Below are 18354 nucleotides of genomic sequence, written 5' to 3'. Positions count from 1 at the left end.
ATTTTTGGCCGGCAGACTAGTTATGTCATCTTGGACTGAATATGTGATATAACTGATTATTACTACTGTGCATGGGTCTGAGTATGTGATATAATTTGGGTTCCTATCGCGTGACCGAAAATTGTAAATGGCAAACGCATATTGAGTGAACCCGATTGGTCGAAATGTTGTGAGCGTAACACAGAAATCGTTGTAGGGAATATTTTCCCTTTACTTCAATGCAGTGCGATCTCAGAGTAGGAATATTTAAGTAGCGAGGGTGTGGGGGTTGCAGGGGTGCTTGCCCCCCCTGCCTACAGTGTTTAGGTAAGTATATTTTTATTTTTTTATTATATTTTTTGAAATTTCAAATCGCTCATATGGTGTCGACCATATGGTGTTCGATGTTTGAAACTTTAGAAAATATAATATAGACCCATATAATTTTTTATTACCACTGTGCAGTGCAGGGCATTATTGTTGAGGTTTGTAGCATACTTAAAAAAAGCTTTGTGGCTATATTTTTTCATTGGTGGCTATTCTTACCTCATATCTGGCTTTGAATTATTTTTATTAGGATCTTGTGGTTCCTTGTTTAGTTTAGCAACATCATTTTTGGCTTCTTGAGAGATATATTTTTGTATGCATTTTATTTTAATTATAGAGCATGTTTACGTAAGGGTTCTACTACAGGAGTTTATTTTTTACTTTGGCATGTACATAGACTTTGGAAGTAAAAAATTCTGCATTATTACTGGTGTCATTCAGGTGGCAGTGGCTTTTAAATTTAGCCAAGTCTTCACTCAGTTTAGTAAATTACCCTTAGTATAGTCTCTGAATACTGATGTATATGGGTATGCTTCAGGCTTCAGTTTTAAAGTGAATATGACTAACTTGCTGTCCAAGGTTGCACTTGTCAGGGACTGGAGCTACTGCTTATTGGCAAGGACCAAGCCCAGATTTTACCACCCCTGCTTGGGGTGCAGACTTACTGGTCCAGAGAGTCTGTGTTGATGAAGTTCAGAGATCTCTGGGCATTCTTGTTTGAGAATATATGTATCCCATTTTATGGAAGGATAGTTGAAGTCTCCTAGGAGAATGGTGTTTGATTTAATGCATAGGGACTCTATACTGGTTAGTTAGGAGATATGGGCTGAGGAGGACACAGAGGGGACCTGTAGTTAGCTATGATGTGATAAGGGGTTTTGTTCATAGTAAGGTGGGAGAGAAGAAGTACCAGGTCATTATCTTATCTACCAAGTCTGGAAGTGAGACTTATTTTACGAATAGAGAGATACCTCCACTTTTAGTGCACTCATCTAACGTGGTGGACCTGTATGAATGATAAGCACTGAAGCCCTGCTTTAATTTTATGCTTTCATATGTCTTGAGCCAATTTTCTGTGATGCTGCATATATCAATGTTTTTCATGCTAAGCAGTGCCAACAGGGTGTGGGGCTTTTTGTTTAGGCTCTCAGCATTGATCAGCAATACCTTAATGCTGTCTGTAGTCTGTTTAGTTATTTGGAGCTTTATTAGACTGACATTGCCTAAAAAAAGGTACTAAGGGTTGACTGGGGGGGGGGGGGGGGTTACAGGCCATCCCTGAAAACAACAGTTCGGTCTGCCTACCATCTCTTACCAGACTAATATATACTATACCACCCCTTTGAATGATATCTGAAGCTAAGCCAGTTGTTGAAGTCAATAATCTTTTGTTCATATTGTGACATCCTTCTTGGTGATGGTAGAATACCCCTCAAGGCTAGGTTCAGTACCTGCCTCAGACATGTATTTCTGGAGCTCCATCATGTCTCTCTTCATATAGTGCAGAGAGATACATTCCAGGTCATTTACATCCATAGATAAAATGACATTTATAAGAATTTAGTTATCCATGTAGTCTTGTTCTTTCATATTTGACTGGAAGTACTGAGGGCCCATGGGAGGTAGTCTTGTTTTTTCATCTTTGACTGGAAGTGCTGAGGGCGCATAGGAGGTAGTCTTGTTTTGCCATCTTTGACTGGAAGTGCCGAGGGCCAACGGAAAGTAGTGTTGTTCTTTCATCTTTGACTGGAAGTGTCAAGGGCCCATGGAGGTAGCCTTGTTCTTTCATCTTTGACAGGAAGTGCTGAGGGCCCATGGGAGGTAGTTTTGTTCTTTCATCTTTGACTGGAAGTGTTTTTTGCCGAAACCGGTCTGTTTTTTAAGAAACTCAAATCAATAAATTTATTTTCAAGGTGCCTTGTATACTGGTCCTGCTTCTTATTTTGCCTTGGAAGTGCAGAGGGCCCATGGGAGGTAGTCTTGTTCTTTTATCTTTGGGAGTGCCGAGGGCCCATGGGAGGAAAGGGTTTGTCATGGCTGTTTACTGTAGCTTGTGCACTTACTTTGCACTTTAAGTCAAAGCCAAAAAGTTTGGCTAATAACCCAACAATCTCTACTTTCTTAGTAATCCAGCAGTCTCCACTATGTTAGTAATCCAACAGTCTATATACTATGTCTCTACTTTGTATTGCTTGTCTTAAAGATGGCAATCTGACTAGTCCACTTAGGATCGTTTCTTACTTTGCTGTTTTTTTTTTTTTTTTTTCCTAAGAATCATAGTGCACAGCAATATAGGTTCATAGGTTAGTATTAGGCTAACTGCCCTTGCGAGCCATTTTAAGGCTAGCCAATTATCCCTTGTGAGACTCAAATCCTGCACCTCGTGTGTGTAAGGCAGACACCTTAACCATTAGTCCACCCTCCCAACCCTAAAAACAGCAATCCCAACTCTAGAACCCGGACCCTGTACACTAGTATCAGAGCAATGTACCACTACACCATTAGAACCGCGTGTAACCTTTATAGCAATGGTTGTGTTTTCTGTAGTTTGTGATATAAAACAGGCATAACATATAACTTTACAATGTTAACTACTAAGTCTGGAGTGGATTTTTTTTTTGATTATTTGTTAACTGCATAAATGCACTGGTTATCAAAATTATCACTGCAGGCAAGATTTCAGGGCACAGTCTAAGCACTGCTCTCATTTTGAAAAGCTGATGATCAAAGACAATTTCACTTACTTTCTGTACTGGCATATTCTCATGCAGTCCAATAAAATGAATACCTGGATGAGGATATTACTTTGAACCCAGCCAAAAGTTTAGTAACAGTCACAAAACACCAATAAAAGACACAGTGAATAAAAACATGAACGCTCCTTAGAAACAATGTATTTTCATTTGTAACAGTACAGTCTTCATCAGACAACAAAAGAAAATGTAAATCAGCATTTTATACCCTCTCTTACCCATTCTTGATGAACCAATCCATTAACTTTTATAATTAAATATAATTAAATCTGGGAGAACATGTTCCAAATTACAATGAAAAGATTGAATAAATCTATAAATAGCCACTAAAATAAATGTTACTTTATAAAATTCACTATAAAATCCTGTTCTATTCAATAAAACTTAGTCATAAACTAAAATCTAAAGTATATAATATATATATAATGTTTAACTACGCACATAGGTCAAAAAAATTTGACATACACCTCCACCTAGGGGTAAAAATAAAATGTAAAAATCAGCACTTAGAATATAACTACAACCCATTAAAGTTAAAACAAACCCCCATCAAATATAATATAATTAATAAAATTCATAAAGTTTAGCTGATCACAGTTTTAAAAGTGGGGCAAGGGAGACCATATCATTCAAGCCGGGCCATTTATTTGCTTCCAATATAATTTGCCGGTACAATTCCCTATATTCTAACTTCGTCTCCCAGTGACACCCTCTTACATCAATAGGAACCTCCTCTAAAACAAAAAACTGAAGTCAAGCAGATTGACATAAAAGTGTATGTTTATACAATGCATTCCTTTGATTTTCTTGTTTTATATTGTAAACATGCTCATAGATTCTTTTCCTAAGTTTTCTTTCCATCTTCCCTATAGAGTAAGCCTCACATTTTTCACATAAAGCAATGTATACTATGCCTTTGGTGTCACAGGTGTATTAAGACTTCCATATATATATATATATATATATATATATATATATCTACTGCTAATGTAGATATCCACAGTGTTAGAGACAAAAGGGCATTGCGGACAAAATCCACATTTAAAGGTCCTCACTTATTCTTTGTGTTACATTTGCTCTGATGCTTCTTTAATACTACGCCCCTTCCTAAATATACATTTTAAAGGCTTTTCAAAAATAGTGCTCAAATATGACAGGCTATCGAATTTAGCCCATTCTTTTTCAATTGCATTCCTAATAACATCTCCACTGTAATCTGTAACAAAAGCACTTTCATAATTCTGACTTCCATCTTTATTCAATTCTTCAGTATCCCTATGTATATTACCTGGTGTCTATTCCTCTATCCCAAAATAAGTGCAAACTTGTCTTTTTGTCTGTATCTCTATCAAATAAAACATGTTTTTCAAAAACTCACATTCAATAAAGAAATCTTTATTGTCTGAGGTCATTTTACTGCCTCTAACACATTGTCCTTTAACTATACTCCTCTTCTGGGAATATGGATGTGCACTTGTAAAATACTAAAACAAATCGGAATACATTCCTTTTCTGTATACCTTGGACTTGAAACCACTTACCTTTCTTCTGAATAGTAATGTCTAGGTACTTCACACTATCACACCCAGTACTGTATGTAAATTTTAAAAAATTAGTGGAAGATGGAAATATATTCAAAATAATTCTAAAAACTTTTCTTCCATTTCTGTCCAAAATAAACAAATATCATCCAAGAATAGTTTGTACAACACCATACAGTCACAAAACCTAGAATTACAAATTGTTTCTCTTCCTATTGTGAAAGGACAATGGTGGCATAGGTAGGGGCACACCTAGCACCCACAGCTACCCTTTTCAACTGACTGTTGGGAGAGTGGCCTAATGGTTAAGGTGTTTGTCTTATAAACACAAGGTACAAGGTTTGAGTCTCACAAGGGATAATTGGTTAGACTTACAATGACTCACGAGAGCAGCTAACCTAGTACTAACCTATGAACAAAAAAACTCTCCTTCAAAATTATATAAAATTATTCTTTTAAACTATCTCCATCAATTCCAAACAAACATGTATATATTTTGGAGAAAGCTTACTTTGTACCCTTAAAGTCTCTTCAAAAAGTTCTAAACCCTGCTCATGAAGGATGGCAGAGAATAAGTCTATTACATCAATAGTAATAAAGATTATATTGTCTAAATGTATATCTTTATCAATACGCCTAAAAAAATCCCATGAGTCTTTTAAAACTTCTCTTGCACTCATTGATGTAGCCTTCAACTTAAAATCTAAAAATGTAGCAAAAGGGGATGTAATAGACCATTTGACAGCCACTATGAGCCTCAAAGGTGAATCTGCTATATTCCTGTGAACCTTAGGCATCCAGAATATTGAAGGTACCCATGTTTCTTTATTATTTCAATATATATATATATATATATATATATATATATATATATATATATATATATATAAATATATCTCAACAGCAGTACAACTTTCTATTAATAAATCATTTAAAGCCAAGTTAATCTTCTTATAAGCTATATTTATCTCATTCTTTGACACCCTTGTATATTTACTTTCATTTTGCAAAATGTCCATCATCTTACCTTCATAAAAAAATAGAATTCATAATTACTATCCCTCCCCCTTTGTCCAGTTTCATCACTCTAATAAACTGGTTGGACTTGAAAATGAGTGAGAATTATGAAAGTGCTTTTATTACGGATTACAATGGAGACACCCATGTTATTAGGAATGTAATTAAAAGATAATGGGCTAAATTCGATAGCATCAGAGTAAACGCAACACAAAATGCAACACAAAGAATAAGGTGGGGAGCTTTAAATGTGGATTTTGTCCGCAATGCCCTTTTCTCTGTAACATGAAGGATATCTACATTAGAAGTAGAGATAAATACATTATAGGGTGGTTTTATTACACCTGTGACACCAAAGGCCTAGTATGCATTGCTTTATGTGAAAAATGTGAGGCTTTCTCTATAGGGAAGACGGAAAGGAAACTTAGGAAAAGAATCTATGAGCATGTTTACGATATAAAAAAAGAAAATCAAAGGAATGCATTGTATAAACATGCACTTTTATGTCAATCTGCTTGACTTCAGGTTTTTGTTTTAGAGGAGGTTCCTATTGATGTGAGAGGGGGTCACTGGGAGACGAAGTTAGAATATAGGGAATTGTACTTGCAAATTATATTGGAAGAAAATAAATGGCCAGGCTTGAATGATATGGTCTCCCTTGCCCCAGTTTTAAACTGTGATCAGCTAAACTTTAATTAATTTTATTAATTTTATTACATTTGATACATTTGAAGAGAGTCAGTTTTAACTTGAATAGGTTATATTTTATTCTAAGTGCTGATTTTTACATTTTATTTTCACCACTAGGTGGAGGTGTATGTCACATTTTTTGACCTATGTGTGTATTTAAACATTTTATATATATTATATACTTTATATTTTAGTTTATGATTAAAGTTTTATTGAAAAGAACAGGATTTTATAGTGAATTTTATAAGGTAACATTTATTTTAGTGGCTATTTATAGGTTTATTCGATCTTTTCTTTGTAATTTGGAACATGTTCTCCCAGATTTAACTATGTTTAATTATATAAGTTAATGGATTGTTTCATTAAGGTTGCATGTGAGAAGGTATAGAATGCTAATTTGCATTTTCTGGTGTTGTCTGATGAAGACTGTACTGTTACGGATGAAAACAATTTGTTTTTAAGGAGCGTTCAAGCTTTTATTCACTGTGTGGCTTTTATCGGTGTTACGTGACTGTTATTAAACTTTTGGCTGGTTCAAAGGAAGGTGTTCATTTGGGTGTTCTTTTTATTGGATTATTAGTTCTGGTTGAATGCTTTTATCCTTCTTGTGGATTTATTAGTTGTTCATTGTGAAGGATGGATGAGCTTCCTAGTACCACTGGCGCCATTCCACCTGGGGGCGGCAAGAAAGGTGAAATTTCGACTCTGATTGGCCAAATGACTCAACTTGTCAGTCTTTTTATTCCAATTCATCATTCTATGGTTGCATCCACCCCAAAGGTTACTTTTCCTGGTAACTAAGAGGTGTGGTTTCAAAGGCAAGGAACATCTAGTTTAACTGCCGAGCAATATTCTAATAGCAACACCGGCTTGAATAAATTTCCTGGAATGGAACTAAATAGTTCTCCTGACATTTTCTGTCTGGTACAATGGATCATTCAATAAATAAATGGAGGGAATGGAAGGCAAGAAGCAGAGCAAACAGACCAGAGACAAGGTGATTGTTCTTTTATTAACGGAAATGACTCTGGTGATTGTAATTTGGAAACTTAGCTCGCTAAGAGAGCATCTTTTGAAAATGCAGCAAATTTATGTAATTCTAATGAGAATGACACTTATGCTAACAATTTATTTAAAATGTATAATTTACGTTTGAAATGTAACACTTTAGATTTGGGCAATGCTCATTTGAAAGAATGTCTTGTACCGAAGGGTCTTAGGGTGTATAAATACCCTAACAATGTGGAAGATGGTTTGGACTTTCACAAAGAACTACTAGAAATTTTGGATAAGTGTGGGTTTGATATAATGCAGGCTATAATTAAGCAAAATGAAAGGGATTTGTCTACATTACATGATCAAATAGAAAATGTGAATCATTGTTTGGTAAATGATTTAATGCACACAGTTGATCAAGAAAAGAAAAAAAACTTTGACATAAGAGGGAAGGTTGATGGGAAATTACAACGTATTTTTAATAGGAAAAACAGAAAACTTGATAGGGATATTAAGGAATATGAAGCAAATTGTAGTTACCCTAAACCAAGGAGTTACACCAATCAGGAGAGAAAAAAGGGAGAACATGGTGGGTATGAATACCACAATTCCAACAATAACTCAAATTATTTTAATGGTCCTATTGGTTTTGAGGATGGTCACTCAAATGAGGGGGGGAGTTACAAAGCCCAGGTGACCTAAATAACTCTTTAGAATACCCCCCCTCCCGGTGGTCAGAGAGTCTAAAGAACAAACAGCCTATTCAATACAATCAAGGCAACTGGAGGGGGTGGAACAGGATGGGAGTGAGAGAGAGAGAGAGAGAGACAGAGATTAATAAACAGACATGCGGCCCCTTTTATGGCTAATACTATAACAGTTGAAGATTGTAAGGTGAGTTATAGGGGCCATACTACATTTAATTATAGAACTTTAGATGTTACAGAAAGTCATTTTATGTTGTTTTTAAAGGGTTTTAAATCCATACCAAAGATAAAATGCGACATTAGTAAGGTTATTAATCTTAAAATGTTTATACAACAGAAAAACTTTGAATTAATGTTTGAAGGACAAAATAAGGGAAGTGTTACTTTAAAAAGAAGTACCTGGAAACCCCCCCCCCCCTTACACCCACAGTTAGAAAATTTTGAAATGATATTACAGAAGGAACTCAGAAAAGAAATTTTAAAGAATAGAGTGGTTTCGAACTTGACTAAAGATGAAAGGGACTTATTAGAAGAAATATGGTCCAACCGGTTTAAAAGAGTGATGAAACCAGACAAAGGGGAAGGGACAGTAATTATGGGTTCTATTTCTTATGAAGGTAAGATGTTGGACATTTTGCAAGATGAAAGTAAGTATACAAGGGTGTCAAAGAATGAGATAAATATAGCTTATAGGAAGATTTACTTGGCTTTAAATGATTTATTAATAAAAAGTTACAATGATGTTGAGACATTTAATTATTTAAATAATAAAGAACCATAAGTACCTTCGATATTTGTGATCTCTAAGGTTCACAAGAATATAGTGGATCCACCTTTAAGACCCATAGTGGCCAGTGAACGTTCTATTGCATCCCCTTTGGCAACATTTTTAGATTTTTAGTCGAAGGCTACATCAATTAGTGCAAGAGAAGTTTTAAAAGACTCATGGGTTTTTTTAAGGAGTATTAATAAAGATTTACATGTAGACAATATAATCTTTATTACTATTGATGTAATATATTTATTCACTGCCATCCCCCATGAGCAGGGTTTAGAACTTTTTGAAGAGACCTTAAGGGTACAAAGTAAGTTTTCTCCAAAAGATATATATGTTTGTTTGGAACTGATGGAGACGGTTTTAAAGAATAATTTTATATATTTTGAAGGAGAGTTTTTTCGACAGTTGAAGGGTGTAGCTATGGGTGCTAGATGTGCCCCTACCTATGCCAACATTGTCCTTTCATAATGGGAAGAGAAAACTATTGTTAATTTTAGGTTTTGTGACTGTTGGGTATTGTACAAATGATTCTTGGATGATATTTGTTTATTTTGGACAGAAATGGAAGAAAAGATTTAGAATTTTTTGAAAATATTTCTAATTCCACTCATTTTTTAAAATGTACATACTGTATTGGTTATGATAGTGCAAACTACCTAGATGTTAATATTCAGAAGAAAGGTAATGATTTCATGGGCAAGCTATACAGGAAAGGAACATATTCCAATTTGTTTTTGTATTTTACCAGTGTGTGCCCATAATCCCAGAAGAGGAGTATAGTTAAAAGACAATTTGCTAGATGCAGTAGAATGACCTCAGATTATAGTGATTTCTTTATTGAATGTGACTTTTTGATAAACATGTTTTTGGAAAGGGGATATCTCAAAAATTTAATTGAAGAAATTCAGAAGGAAGTGTGGGTAGGTAGAAAAGACAGGTTTGCACCTATTTTTGGGATAGAGGAACAGACACCAGGTAATACACATGGTGATATTAAAGATGGAAGTGAAAATTATGAAAGTGCTTTTATTACAGATTACATTGGAGGCACCCATGTTATTAGAAAAGTAATTGAAAAATGATGGGCTAAATTCGCTAGCCTGTCAGATTTGAGCACTATTTTTGACAAGCCTTTAAAATGCATATTTAGGAAGGGGCATAGTATTAAATATATACTGGATAAGCATCAGAGTAAATGTAACACAAAGAATAAGGTGGGGACCTTCAAATGTGAATTTTGTCCGCAATGACCATTTGTCTCTAACACTGTGGATATCTAGATTAGCAGTAGAGAGAAATACATTATAGGGAGGAGTTATTACACCTGTGACACCAAAGGCTTAGTAAACATTGCTTTATGTGAAATACGTGAGGCTTTCCATATAGGGAAGATGGAAAGGGAACTTAGAAAAAGAATCCATGAGCATGTTTATGATTCAAAAACAGAAAATTAAAGGAAAGCATTGTATAAACATACACTTTTATGTTAATCTGCTGGATTTCAGTTTTTTGTTTTAGAGTAGGATGTGAAATGAGGTCCTTAGGAGATGAAGTTAGAATATAGGGAATTGTACTGGCAAATTACACTGGAAGCAAATAAGTGGTCAGGCTTGAATGATATAGTCTCCCTTGCCCCGGTTTGTAAAGTGAGATCAGCTAAACTTTAATGAATATTATTACTTTTATTATATTTGAAAGGTTTTTTTTTTTAGCTTGAATAGGTTATATTTTATTCTAAGTGCTGATTTTTACATTTTATTTTCACCACTAGGTGGATGTGTATGTCACATTTTTTGACCTATGTGTGTATTTAAGCATTATATATATATATATATATATATATATATATATATATATATATATATATATTATATACTTTATATTTTAGTTTATGTCTAAAGTTCTATTAAAAGAACATGATTTTATAAGATATTTATTTTAGTGGCTATTTATAGGTTGATTCGATCTTTTCATTGCAATTTGGAACATGTTCTCCCAGATTTAATTATGTTTAATTATATAAGTTAATAGGCTGGTTCATGAAGGATGCATGAGACAGGATATATATAATGCTGATTTGCATTTTCTTGTGTTGTCTGATGAAGTCTGTAATGTTATGGATGAAAACACATTGTTTTTAAGGAGCATTCGTGTTTTTATTACTGTGTGGCTTTTATCGGTGTTACGTGACTGTTATTAAACTTTTGGCTGGTTCAAAGGAAGGTGCTCATCTGGGTGTTCTTTTTATTGGATTATTAGTTTTAGTTCAATGCTTTTATCCTTCTTGTGGATTTATTAGTTGTTCACTGTGAAGGATGGATGAGCTTCCTGGAGCCACAGGCACCATTCCACCTGGGGGCAGCAAGAAAGGTGAAAGTTCGACTCTGGCCAACTGACTCAACTTGTCAATCTTTTAACTCTAGTTTGTCATTCTATGATTGCATCTGCCCCAAAGGTTACTTTTTCTGGTATCCAAGAAGCGTGGTTTCAAAGACAAGCAACATCTAGTTTAACTGCCGAGCAATGTTCTAATAGCAACATCGGCTTGAATAAATTTCCTGGAATGGAACTAAATAGTTCTCCTGACATTTTTCAGTCTGGTACAATGGATAGTTCACTAAGCAGAGGGAATGAAAGGCAAGAAACTGAGCAAACAGACTAGAGACAAAGTGACTGTTCATTTACTAACAGACATTACTCTAGTGACTAGTAATTTGGAAACTTGGCTCACTAAGAGAGTCTCTTTTGAAAATGCAGCACATTTATGTAATTCTAATAAGAATGACACGCTAACAATTAATTTAAAATGCATAACTTACTTTTGAAATATAAGACTTCAGATTTGGACAATGTTTATTTGAAAGAATGTCTTTGGCTCCACATTGTACCGAAGGGTCTTAGGTGTACAAGTACCCTAACAATGTAGAAGATGCTTCAAACTTTCACAAATAACTACTAGAAATTTTTGATTAGTGTGGGTTTGATATAATGCAGGCTATAATTAGGTAAAATGTAAGGGATTTGTCTACATTACATGATCGAACAGAAAATGTGAATCATTGTTTGGTAAATGATTTAATGCACATGGATGATCAAGAAAACAAAAAATACTTTGACATAAGATGGCAGTTTGATGGGAAATTACAAGGTATTTTTAATAGGTAAAAGAGAAAACTTGTTAGGGATATTAAAGAATATGAAGGAAATTGTAGTTACCCTAAACCAAGGAGTTACACCAATCAGGAGAGAAAAAAAGAGATAACATGGCAGGTATGAATACCACAATTTCGGGTCTATATTTGAAGAATGAACTTTCAAATTTTGAGTCTTAAATGGTCAACACCATATGAGCAAACTTTTGAAAGCTCGCAAGTTTTAACGGAGATCGCCATAGGGGATATTTCCCCTTACTGCACTGTAGTGCAATCTCGGAGTTAGTATATGTAAAGAGCGGGGGGCGGTGCTGAGAGGCTTGCTCCCCTGCTTAAACCATTCAGATAGATTTTTGTGTTGTTTATTTTTTATTAGGTACTCGAACTTTTGAAAGTTCTCTCATATGGTGTCGATCATATGAGGCTTGAACTTTTAAAAGTTCCAGTATCTAATATAGACTCCACAATTTCAACAATAATTTGAATTATTTTAATGGTTCTATTGGTTTTGAGGATGGTCACTCAAATGAAAAGGGTGGAGTTACAAAGCCATGGTGATCTAAATAATCCTTTAGAATATCCCCCCCTCCAGAGGTCAAAGAGATTAAAGAATAAACAGCCCATTCAATACAATCAAGGCAACTGGAGGGGGTGGAACAGGATGGGATTGAGAAAGAGAGAGAGAGATTAATGAACAGACATGCGGCCCCTTTTATGACTAATTTGAAATTTTTGAAATGATATTAGAGAAGGAACTCAAATAAGGAATTTTAAAGAATAGTGTGGTTTTGAACTTGGCTGAAGATGAAAGGGACTTATTAGAAGAAATCAGGTCCAACCGGTTTATTAGACTGATGAAACCAGATAAAGGGGGACGGACAGTAATTATGGGTTCTATTTCCTATGAAGGTAAGATGTTGGACATTTTGCAAGATGAAAGTAAGTATACAAGGGTGTCAAATAATGAGATAAATATAGCTTATAAGAATATTAACTTGGCTTTAAATGATTTATTAATAGAAGTTTACACTGATGTTGAGACATTTAATTATTTAAATAGTAAAGAATATGGGTACCTTCAATATTCAGGATCCCTAAGCTTTACAAGAATATAGCGGATCCACTTTTGAGGCCCATAGTGGCCGCCAAAGGTTTTATTACATCCCCTTTGGCTAAATTTTTAGATTTTAAGTTGAAGGCTACATCAATGAGTGCAAGAGAAGTATTAAAAGACTAATGGGATTTTGTTAAGGAATATTAATAAAGATTTACATGTAGACAATATAATCTTTATTACTATTGATGTAATAGATTTATTCACTGCCATCCCCCATGAGCAGGGTTTAGAACTTTTTGAAGAGACCATAATGGTGCAAAGTAAGTTTTCTCCAAAAGATATACATGTTTGTTTGGAACTGATGGAGATAGTTTTAATGAATAATTTTACATATTTTGATGTAGAGTTTTTTTGTCAGTTGAAGGGTGTAGCTATCGGTGCTAGGTATGCCTGTGACTGTTGGGTGTTGTACAAACAATTCTTGAATGATATTTGTTTATTTTGGACAGAAACAGAAGAAAAGGTTTTAGAATTTTTTGAAGATATTTCTAATTCCACTATTTTTTTTAAATTTACATGCAGTATTGGGTATGATAGTATGAACTATCTAGATGTTACTATTCAGAAGAAAGGTAATGGTTACACTTGCGAGGTATACAGGAAAGACACATATTCCAATTCATTTTTGTATTTTACCAGTGTGCACCCATATTCCCAGAAGAGGAGTATAGTTAATAGACAATTTGTTAAAGGCAGTAGAATGACCTCAGATGGTAGTGATTTATTTATTGAATGTGAGTTTTTGAAAAACATGTTTTTGTTAAGGGGATATCCCAAAATGTAATCAAAGAGATACAGAAGGAAGTGTTGGTAGGCAGAAAGGATAGGTTTGCACCTATTTTTGGGATATAGGAACAGACACTAGGTAATATACATGGGAGTATCAGAGAAGTGAATAAAGATGGAAGTGAGAATTATGAAAGTGCTTTTATTACAGATTACAATGGAGACGCCCATGTTATTAGGAATGTAATTGAAAAAGAATGGGCTAAATTCAGTAGCCTATCAGATTTGAGCACTATTTTTGACAAGCCTTTAAAATGTATATTTTGGAAGGGTGTAGTATTAAACATGTATTTGAGAAGCATCAGAGTAAATGTAACACAAAGAATAAGACGGGGAGCTTTAAAAGTGGATTTTGTCTGCAATGCCCTTTTGTCTCTACCACTTTGGATATCTACAGGGTCTATGTCATATAATCAAACTTCCAAAATTTGGAACACCATATGTTCAAACTTGGAAGTTCGAAATATGACAACATCGAAACCTCAGAACAGCAAATTTTTTCCCAGGAAAAAAAAAATTCTGTTCCAAAAAACACACACACAACACAGGCACAGCAAAAACCTAATAAACCTAAACTACACCTTACATACAGAATTATCTATGCACTAACCTTAACCCAAACCCTAACCATAAGGTCCATCACTATCGCACACTTACCTTACCCGCACCCTAACCCTAAAGTCCATCACTATCGCACACTTACCTTACCCGCTCCCTAACCCCAACGTCCATCACACTTGCACACTTACCTCAACCTGATTCGTAACTTTTGCACCACAGTACAGAAAATGTCGAAGCCGCGGAAACAGCCAACCAAATTCTTTCCCTGAGACAGAATTTGAATTTCCGTGGCTTTGACATTTCTATTTTTTGCACTTCCAGTATACGACATTTAAAACAGTCGATTAAATAACAGGTACCCTATCTACATTAGCAGTAGAGATAAATACATTATAGGGAGGTCTTAATACACCTGTGACACCAAAGGTATGGTATACATTGCTTTATGTGAAAAATGTGAGGCTTTTTATATAGGGAAGATGGAAAGGAAACTTAGGAAAAGAATCTATGAGCATGTTTACGATATAAAAAAAGAAAATCAGAGGAATGCATTGTATAAACATACACTTTTATGTCAATCTGCTTGATTTCACTTTTTTGTTTTAGAGGAGATTCCTACTGATGTGAGAGGGGGGGTCCTTGGGAGACGAAGTTAGAATATAGGGAATTGTACTGGCAAATTATATTGGAAGCAAATAAATGGCCCAGCTTGAATGATATGGTCTCCCTTGCCCCGGTTTTAAGACTCTGATCAGCGGAACTTTAATGAATTTTATTAATTTTATTATATCTGAAGGGGGTGTGCTTCAACTTGCATCGATTATAATTTATTCTAAGTGCTGATTTCTACATTTTATTTTCACCATTAGGTGGATGTGTATGTCAAATTTTTTGACCTATGTGTGTTTTTAAGCATTATATATTATATACTTTATATTTTGGTTCATGGCTAAAGTTGTATTGAAAAGAAAAGGATTTTATAGTGAATTTTATAAGGTAACATTTATTTTAGTGGCTATTTATAGATTTGTTCGATCTTTTCATTGTAATTTGGAGCATGTTTCCGAGATTTAATTATGTTTAATTATATAAGTTAATGGATTGGTCCATTAATATTGAATGAGAGAGGGTATAAAATGCTGATTTGCATTTTCTAGTGTTGTCTGATGAAGTCTGTACTGTTACAGATGAAAGTGCATTGTTTTTAAGGAGCATTCATGTTTTTATTCACTGTGTGACTTTTAGCAGTGTTACCTGAGTGGTATTAAACCTTTGGCAGGTTTCAAGGGAAGGTGCTCATCCATGTGTTCTTTTTATTGGATTATTAATGTTGGTTGAATGCTTTTATCCTTCTTGTGGCTTTATTATATGTTCTTATGTAGTGCCTGACAATGCCAAGGCACATTGGTCAGTTCTCACAAGAAGGATGCTCATTTCAAGGTATTTCTACAGAATTCCATTGCATTGCTCTGTGTTTAATTATCTATAATGCAGAAGATTGACATTTTCTTGCACTTATGGTTGACTAATGTGTTATTCTTAAACAGAGTAGTATATTGCAATTTGTTGATAAATTGCTTCTCTTATATGTAAATAATTTAATGGTTTTCTGAAGAGATTATGACCCACAGTGGTGCAGTGGTTAGCACTGTCACCTCACAGCAATAGGTTCTCCAGTTTGATCCTCAGCTGGGGTGCCTTCTGTGCGGAGTCTGCATGTCCCCCCTGTGGTCACGTGGGTTTCCTCCGGGTGCTCCATTTTCCACCCACATCCTAAAGACATGCAGTAGGTGGATTGGACACTCTCAATTGGCCCTAGGTGTGAGTGGATGTGTGTGTGTGCCTGCTGTGGAAGGTTGGGCGCCAGGCTGGCAACTTGACATTGTAAAACTCCACTGCCAATCATGAGCGGACAGGTGATCCGCTGTGGCGACCCCTAACCAGGAAAAGCCGAAAGAAGAAGAAGAAGAATATTAACGAAAAGGGATTCTGGCTTAAAACACACAGGTCTTCTGAGAGACAATGAAAGATTAGACCATTGCAGCTTTGTCATTAGTCAGAAAAGGACTAACATTTTTAATGCAGAGTATGTTCAGCCATGCTTGGTTTCCAGGGACATCCCTGATTTAGTTTAACACTGCCTCACCCATATGCACTTTTAATGATTGTTTCAGCAAATAATTCATTCTTCCGCAATTAAGGATGATACATAGACAGGTGTCATATGGATGGGAAAAAATAAAACAAGCCCTCCTGATTATCTAAACCTTGTCATCACAATGAACAAAACATGCTGGAGGGATAGGTTCCTGACCCAGAGACTCCTCATACTCTGGAACAGACTGCCCATACATGTCAAGCAGAGCGCGTCATTGGCCCTCTTCAAAAGGAACCTTGATGATTGGATGGGAGAGAGGAAATTCACCTCGGGGATCATGTCAGTCGCCCTGCTAGACAGGGGCCCAGAGAAGTAAATATTGTGGGAAGAAATTTCCAGGGAATTGTTATGGCTAGGCTTGCATAGGCCTTAGGGCCGATAGCCTGGTACTAACCTATGAACCTATGAACTCCTAAAGGCTATCTAATTAGATGTGCAGAAGAGTTTAGCATGCTCAGTTAAGACTCCCTTACTAAATAGTTAACACCTCTTAATGGAGTGCTAGCTACCTAACAATACCTTCTAAAATCATGCATCTAAAGGGTTTCCAAACAAGTGGTTAACCAGGTATTTGGGTTTTCAGCATCAACTTTATGCAATATTTGTTGTTGGTTAAAATACAGTATTTATAATATGTTCTTCTCAGTATAATGCTTTATAGTGTTTTGATGTTTCTGTAATCACTTTATGAAACTTCATATAATCTGTACTTTGAGCTGTATTTTGGGTTTCCCTAATAAAAGAATACAGGCAGTATGGCTTGTAGAATCAGCTGGATAACAGAAAAATCTATATATCCATGTATTTAAGGATGGAGCCCAGAAACTCTTACTAAAGCTCACTCTCAAATGCAGTCTGAAAACATAGATCAAGAAATATGGTCCCTAAGTGCGATTTTTTTTAAAGTACAAGAAGCACACAGTATTACAAAATTTAAATTAAATAATTGATTACAAAGTGAACTATGAAAAAAAGAGTGACTTACCGACCACAGAAATGTGGGCCGATGCAGATCCTTTGACTACTTCCTGGGGAAGCTGCACCAAAATGTTTTCCATTAAGGTGGAATCTAATAATGAAAAGGGTTTAGCAATGGAGAGTCATAAGATGAATATTTTTACTTTGTATATTATTGCATCTCACATGATTCCATTCTGTTAATGTTGAGGGACTGGTTTAATACTTTAGGTGATGTTATGTCATTCTGACATACTTGTTCTAAAATTACACATGGGAAGATATGGTTTTGTTAGTTTGAATTCCCAGCTATCAGAGAACAGTTACAGAGCAAAAAGTTGTCTTACAGGCAGTATTAATCAACATGTAACAAAAAAATTTGGTTTGCAATCTATTTTTACAGTGGATTTTGTAAACATCTCATATAGGTATGAGTAGGTTCTCAATGACATGCAACAATTCACCTGGATTAGAAAATCATCTGATTAAATGTAACCTCCTAACAATTAAATTGTAGCTGTTAAAATCTAGTGTCCATTGTCATAGGTTCATGCATTACAGGTTAAATGCTAGGTAATCAATCGACAGACCATTACAATCTAACTAATAAACCCATACATTACAGGCTAAGTGCTAGGTAATCAGCAACAGACCATTACTTTCTAAGTAATAAATCCATACATTACAGGTTACAGTGGCGGTTGGTGACTTCAAATCAAAGGGGGCTGCAGGAGACAGATGAATGGGTGGGGCCAATGGGAAGGGGTGGGACCAACTAGAAAGGGCAGAGCTATGCTCAAAAACCACAAAAACTGGGATTTTAATTAAATACGCT

At 35.2% G+C, this 18354-nt stretch overlaps 1 protein-coding gene across 1 annotated transcript in view; it reads right to left on the bottom strand.

Moving 5' to 3' along the window:
• The window catches only part of LOC122808163 (alpha-1-macroglobulin-like), a 404161-nt gene that overhangs the window by 253709 nt on the left and 132098 nt on the right, over positions 1-18354 (bottom strand). The window contains exon 4 of the mRNA XM_044079136.1: positions 17548-17631. Within this exon, the coding sequence (XP_043935071.1) occupies positions 17548-17631 (84 nt within the window). The remainder of the gene's footprint in view (positions 1-17547; positions 17632-18354) is intronic.

This window comes from Protopterus annectens, chromosome 8.part0, assembly GCF_019279795.1.
Source record: "Protopterus annectens isolate FY-2018-M chromosome 8.part0, PAN1.0, whole genome shotgun sequence".
NCBI lineage: Eukaryota > Metazoa > Chordata > Ceratodontiformes > Protopteridae > Protopterus > Protopterus annectens.
Note: the sequence above shows the minus strand (reverse complement) of the source record. Positions and strands in the feature narration are given on the sequence as shown.